Source organism: Mandrillus leucophaeus, unplaced genomic scaffold (genome assembly GCF_000951045.1).
Source record: "Mandrillus leucophaeus isolate KB7577 unplaced genomic scaffold, Mleu.le_1.0 Scaffold1093, whole genome shotgun sequence".
NCBI classification, from domain to species: Eukaryota; Metazoa; Chordata; class Mammalia; order Primates; family Cercopithecidae; genus Mandrillus; species Mandrillus leucophaeus.
In genome coordinates, this window is record NW_012099132.1 from 369165 (window position 1) to 376253 (window position 7089).

Here is a 7089-nt window from a genome sequence, read left to right on the forward strand (position 1 = left end):
TATAAATTTCTGTCTCTGTTTTTAATTTACTACTTCCAATCCTCTGTGTATACGGACTGAATGATAAAGAAGTCTCTACCTCTTGTAGATCCTGGCATTGGGAAAAACGAACTTTCTGATTTGTTCTTTGTGCTTCCTAACTTCATTACATTTTGTGGACTCCGGAAGCAGTGCTTATTTCTACCAAAAATCCACTAACTCTTGATTATGGAACTCAAGTCCATCTAAAAGTCAAAACAAAAACCATTTCTGCAAATAGTGTTGACAGCTATTGCTATAGAATAAGAGTGAGAAGAATATTCTTAAATTCCTTTATACTGTACTTCTGGATGATAAAAGTGGAATAACTCCTGTTAATTTTATCAGCAATTAATGGAGATTGACTTAGTTTAGATACACTATATAATTGATAACATGTAATACATATCTGTTATATGTATAAAACATATTATATGAGGGCCAGGCATGGTGGCTCACGCCTGTAATCCCAGCACTTCAGGAGGATGAGGCAGGCAGATCACAAGGTCAAGAGATCGAGACCATCCTGGCCAACATGGTGAAAACCCATCTCTACTAAAAATACAAAAAAAAGCAGCGCGTGGTGGCGCACACTGCCTGTAGTTCCAGCTACTCTGGAGGCTGAGGCAGGAGAATCGCTTGAACCCAGGAGTGGGAGGTTGCAGTGAGCTGAGATTGTGCCACTGCACTCCAGCCTGGGTGACAGAGCGAGACTCTGTCTCAAAAAAAGCCACAAAAAACCCCAAAACCAAACATATTATATGAATATTTGTGTTCAACAAAACAATAACCCAATAAAAATGATGTTTTATTATTAAAATGATCTTACAATGTCAACATCAATGTTAATAAAAATATATAATAGGCTGAATTCATCAATGATAGAGTAAGTTGTAATTCACTTGAAGGTTTCATCTTTCAAAGTAAGCCTTTCATAGACAAATGAAAATCCTCTATTTTGTAGAATTTTAAAGATTGTTAAAGACTGGGTCAAGGCAAAGTTACCTCTGTTAGAAGGGGAAAGAAAAGCAAGGTGAAACAAAATAGGTTATCATACATATTGCGTGTGCTATGAGCATCTTTCTACTCCTGCCTGATTGAAAATTCTAGGTTTCAACATTCTTCAGGATTTAGCAAGTCAAAATAAAAGCAGAATTCAAATCTAGACAGATGTAAAATACTTCAGTTTCCACTTGAAGTTGGTGTTTTTCCTCTTAATAGTATTTAGACTTTTAAAAAAAATTAAATCTTACTCTCTACTAAGGTATTTATTTATTGAGATTATGGGTTCTTTTCATATTGAATTTTAAGAGATGCTGCTTTACTGTCCGCATTTTTAGGCTTTTAGGAGCAACAACATTTATGTGCAATGAATCAGTACAGGGTTGGTGACATGGTGACCCTTTAAAAGCAAAGATATATAAAAAAATTTTTTTTCAAAAAATATTTTAACACATAGGGGCTTGCTTTGTATATACATGCTATAGTTAAAGACAAAATGTGGATTAATTATTATATTTGGAAAATAGCTATTTATTTTCACTAATTAGCTGTGTGTGTGTGTGTGACAGAGAGAGAGAAAAAAAGAAAGAGATTATTTTTCAGCTTAAATAAGACTGTAACTTCCTGAGAACTCCCTCTAATTAGGTAAAATACTGTTTGAGATATTCAATTTCCTTACCAGGAATTGTAAGAAAAGTCTACTTTGTACATTCATGAGAAGCTGAAATAGATTATTGTGTAATAATCGAATGGAACATCTGTTTAACCAGATGTTTTAGTTGAGAGGAGTGTAAATGTGATTCTAAATGTATAAATATGTTGGTTATTCTTCCTTGTCTGGGAGGTTGTGCCAAAGTTTACATAGATTAAAGGAAAGGCTGAGTCTGGAAAAATTCAAAAATATTATATAAATGCAGAGAAAATAACACAATAAGGTCAGTTAGCAATTATTTTAACAATTATTTACAAGACTTTCCTTTGCTTCATCTCATGGCTCACATACAAGTGACCTGAGTCACTCCATCTTCCTGATCAAACTGTCCGTCGTCTAATTCCCGGAGGACGCTGTCACTGCTGCTGAACCCAGAGAAGCTGTTGTGCTGTGCCAGCGTCCCCTCCTTTGTCCAGCATTCCCTGGAGGGAGAAAGGCGGCACTCCTCAGGCGGGTGTCTGCTCTCTGCAGGTTGTGATGTGGTTGTGTCTAATCCAATGCTCCTGCTGGTGGCTTTGTTCTTGTCTTCACCTTTTATGTGGCGGCTGGCTTTCTTCTGAAACACAAGACATTGGCGATCAGGAGTTAAAAAGATGGGTGTTTCCTGTCCCCCTGGTCTAGCACGTGCTGCCTTTCTGCCTACTGGAATGTCCTTTCCCCCAGCTCTTCAAAATCCTGCTCATCTTCAACGACCAGCTCAGAGCTACCTCCACATTCCCCTCCCCACCCAAATAGAAATGAACTCCCTTCTCCCTGTTTTGTAACTCTTTGTAGGTTTCTGGCACATCATTCTTATTGGCAGGTATGTTAGGTACACATCTCAGCCCTTAATGACATCTCTAAGGAAGGAAATTTGTTGAAATCATACTTTGGGAGAAAAAAGCAAGGTATAAATACTAATACATTTTTTGTCTTAGTGTTAGTTGGGATCTATAGAGCAGAAAAGGTGCTTCAATGGCCACCTTACACCCATTTCCTGTAGGCACAGGCTGTGCAGAAGAGTCACAGTGATATGGTTTGGCTGTGTCCCCACCCAAATCTCACCTTGAATTGCAGCTCCTATAATTCCCATGTGTTGTGGGAGGGGCCCGGTGGGAGGTAGTCGAATCATGGGGTGGGTCTTACCCGTGAATAAGTATCATGAGATCTGATGGTTTTATAAAGGGGAGTTCCCTTGCACATGCTCTCTCTTGCCTGCCACCACATGATACATGACTTTGCTCCTCATTTGCCTTCTGCCATGATTGTGAGGCCTCCCCACGTGGAACTGTGAGTCAATTAAACCTCTTTCCTTTGTAAACTACACAGTCTTGGGTATGTCTTTACTAGCAGGATGACAACAGAGTAATACAGTAAATTGGTACTAGTAGAGTTGGGGGGGTGCTATAAAAATACCCAAAAATGTAGAAGCGACTTTGGAACTGGGTAACATGCAGAGGTTGGAACAGTTTGAAGGGCTCAGAAGAGGACAGGAAAATGTGGGAAAGTTTAGAACTTCCTAGAGACTTATTGAATGGCTTTGACCAAAATGCTTATAGTGATATGGACAATGAAGTCCAGGTTGAGGTGATTTCAGATGGAGATGAGGAACTTGGGAACTGGAGCAAAGGTGTCTCTTGCTATGTTTTAGCTAAGAGACTGGTGGCATTTTGCCCTTGCCCTCGAGATTTGTGTAACTTTGAACTTGAGAGAGATGATTTAGGGCATCTGGTAGAAAAAATTTCTAAGCAGCGGCCGGGCGCGGTGGCTCAAGCCTGTAATCCCAGCACTTTGGGAGGCCGAGGCGGGTGGATCACGAGGTCAGGAGATCGAGACCATCCTGGCTAACATGGTGAAACCCCGTCTCTACTAAAAATACAAAAAACTAGCTGGGCGAGGTGGCGGGCGCCTGTAGTCCCAGCTACTCGGAGGCTGAGGCGGGAGAATGGCGTGAACCCGGGAGGCGGAGCTTGCAGTGAGCCGAGATCGCGCCACTGCACTCCAGCCTGGCAACAGAGTGAGACTCCATCTCAAAAAAAAAAAAAAAAATTTCTAAGCAGCAAAGCATTGAATAGGTGATTTGGGTACTGTTAAAAACATTCAGTTTTATGTATTCACAAATATATGGTTTGGAATTGGAACTTATGTTTAAATTTACAGACTGATGATGCCATAGAAAAGAAAAACCACTTTTCTGAGAAGAAATTTAAGCTGGCTGCAGAAACTTGCATAAGTAACAAGGAGCCAAATGTTAATTGCCAAGACAATGGAGAAAATGTCTTCAGGGCATTTCACGGCAGCTCCTCCCATCACAAGCCAGGAGGCCTAGGACGAAAAAATGTTTTTGTGGGCCAGACCCAGGACCTTGCTGCTTTGTGCAGTCTCGGGACTTGGTGCCCTGTGTCCCAGCCGTGGCTATATGGGGCCAATGTAGAGCTTAGGCTGTTTCTTCAGAGGGTGCAAGCCTCAAGCCTTGGTGGCTTACATGTTGTTTTGAGCCTGTGGACACACAGAAGTCAAGAAATGGGGTTTGAGAAACTCCCACATGGAGTCTCCACTGGGAAACTGCCTAGTGGAGCTGTGAGAAGAGGGCCACCATATTCCAGATCCCAGCATGGTAGATCCACTGACAGCTTGCACTGTGCACCTGGAAAAACCACAGATACTCAATGCCAGTCTATGAAAGCAGCCAGGAGGGGGGCTGTACCCTGCAAAGTCACAGGGGCAGAACCACCCAAGTCCATGGGAACCCGTCTCTTGCATCAGTGTGACCTGGATGTTAGACAGGGAGTCAAAGGAGATCATTTTAGAGCTTTAAGATTGCCCCACTTGATTTCGGACTTGCATGGGGCCTGTAACCCCTTCATTTTGGCCAATTTCTCTCATTTGGAGTGGATGTATTTACCCAATGCCTGTACCCCCATTGTATGTAGGAAGTAACTAACCTACTTTTGATTTTACAGGGTCATAGGTAGAAGGGACTTGCCTTGTCTCAGATGAGACTTTGGACTGTGGACTTTTGAGTTAATGCTGAAATTAGTTAAGACTTTTGGCTAAGTGTAGTGGCTTATGCCTGTAATCCCAGCACTTTGGGAGGCTGAGACGGGAGGAACACTTGAGGTCAGGAGTTTCAGACCAGCCTGACCAACATGGTGAAACCTCGTCTCTACTAAAAATATAAAAATTAGCTGAGTGTGCTGCCACACGCCTGTAATCCCAGCTACTTGGGAGGCTGAAGCAGGAGAATCACTTAAATCTGGGAGGTGGAGGTTGTAGTGAGCCAAGGTCACACCATTGCACTCTAGCCTGGGCAACAAGAGAAAGACTCCATCTCAAAAAAAAAACAAAAAACAAAAAACAACAACAAACTTCGGGGAACTGTTGGGTAGGCATGATTGGTTTTGAAATGCGAGGACATGAGATTTGGGAGGAGCTGGGGCAGAATGATATGGTTTGGCTGTGTTATCACCCAAATCTCATCTTGAATTGTACCTCCCATAATTTCCAAGTGTTGTGGGAGGGACCCAGTGGGAGGTAATTGAATCATGGGGGTGGGTCTTTCCCATGCTGTTCTTGCAATAGTGAATAAGTCTCATTAGATCTGATGGTTTTATGAAGGGGTGTTCCCCTGCACATGCTCTCTTGCCTGCCTCCATGTAAAACATGACTTTGCTCCTCATTCACCTTCTGCCATGGTTGTGAGGCCTCCCTAACCACGTGGAACTGTGAGTCCAATTAAACATCTTTCCTTTAAAAATTACCCAGTCTTGGGTGTGTCTTTATTAGCAGCGTGAGAACAGACTAATATACACAGATAATTCAGACTGAGTTTATTTTGAGTGAGTGTCTAGAATGTCTTCAAGGGTGAAGTGGACCCTTTCCTTGTCCTGCTGCAAACTGCTTCTGCCTGACACAGTATACATGCTCAACAATTCAATCCAGCTTATTCAGACTCTCTGATCAACTGTGGATGTTTTTGCTGATAAATATTTACTGAGGGCAGAGAATGTTCTTGGTTCAGTCCAGAATAAAGGGGACATGGTCTCTGCCCAGGCAACTTAAGTCAAAATAAGGTATCTAGCTGGGCAAAGTGGCATGAGCCTGTAGTCTCAGCTACTCAGGAGGCTGAAATGGGAGGATTACTTGGAACTGGGAGTTCAAGGCCAGCTTAGGCAACATGGCAAGACCTCAGGTCCTATATATATATTTCTCATATATATATATGTGAAAAAAATAAGATAGCTAAGTCAAAAAAGAGAAAGCACAACAAGGAGAATTAGCTGCTTAACTTGTGATGTTCAGACTCCTGATGAGACTTCATTATAAGAGCATTTTTTGTTGTTGTTGTTGAGACAGAGTCTTGCTCTGTTGCCCAGGCTGGAATATAGTGATTGAAATCTCAGCATACTGTAGTTTCTGCCTCCCGGGTTCCAGCAATTCTCCCGCCTCAGCCTCCTGAGTAACTGGGACTCCAGGCATGTGCCACCTTGCCCAGCTAATTTTTGTGTTATTAGTAGAGATGGGGTTTCAACATGTTGACCAGGCTGGTCTTGAACTCCTGACCTCAGTGTTTTGCCCACCTCTGCCTCCCAAAGTGCTGGGATTACTGGTGTGAACCACTGTATCTGGCCCTTAAGAGCTTATTTAATACTGACAACGTGGCAGATATTAGAGAATATGATTATATCCTCCTAGGCACATAAAACTGAACATAGATTTAAAGATACATTTACAAATTGCAGTAATTTCCCAGTTTACAAAGAGCTCATTTACTGAAAATTCATTTATATGTTATTTGGGAACTAGGGTTGCATTTTTCCTAAAAGTAAGAGGTAAAATTTAAAAATTCTTAGAAAAATTGTAGAAATCAAATGCCCAGGCTGATCTTACAGAAGTTTGTTAAGGATTCATCTGTTGAAATGCAGTGCATAAAATACCGGGGTATTTTCTACTGGTTTTTACAGCAAATACACAAAGCAAACAAACAGCTTTATTAAAGTGGATTTTGTGCGCTACTGTGGAATGCAATACCGTTCATGACACTGTACAGGAAGATGCAGCCCCAACGGGTTGCATAGAAAGGAGTTTATTGGCAGCACAGAGGCAGTGCGTCTTTTTCTTGGCCAAGTTACCAGAGTTGGGCAAGTTTAAGGGAAAAAGTTGTGAAAGAAAAATAAACCTTGGGGCCCCCAAATCACCAAACTAAAACGAAAAGCCAAGCTGAGAATGACTTAGGGCAAACCTGCCTCCCATTCTATTCAAATTCACCTCTCTGCTCACTGAGATAAATGGATATCTGATTGGTCTTTTGGAGAGGCTAATCAGAAACTCAAAATATTGCAGCCACTTTTATCTACCCCTCCCCATTTCGAGTTGTC

The 7089-nt window shown here is 41.8% G+C and overlaps 1 protein-coding gene across 1 annotated transcript in view; it reads right to left on the reverse strand.

The window, feature by feature from the left end:
* Window positions 1–809: 809 nt before the first annotated feature.
* Window positions 810–7089, reverse strand: part of RFTN2 (raftlin family member 2) — a 91301-nt gene continuing 85021 nt past the window's right edge. The window contains exon 9 of the mRNA XM_011989138.1: window positions 810–2288. Within this exon, the coding sequence (XP_011844528.1) occupies window positions 2016–2288 (273 nt within the window). The 3' untranslated portion in view covers window positions 810–2015. The remainder of the gene's footprint in view (window positions 2289–7089) is intronic.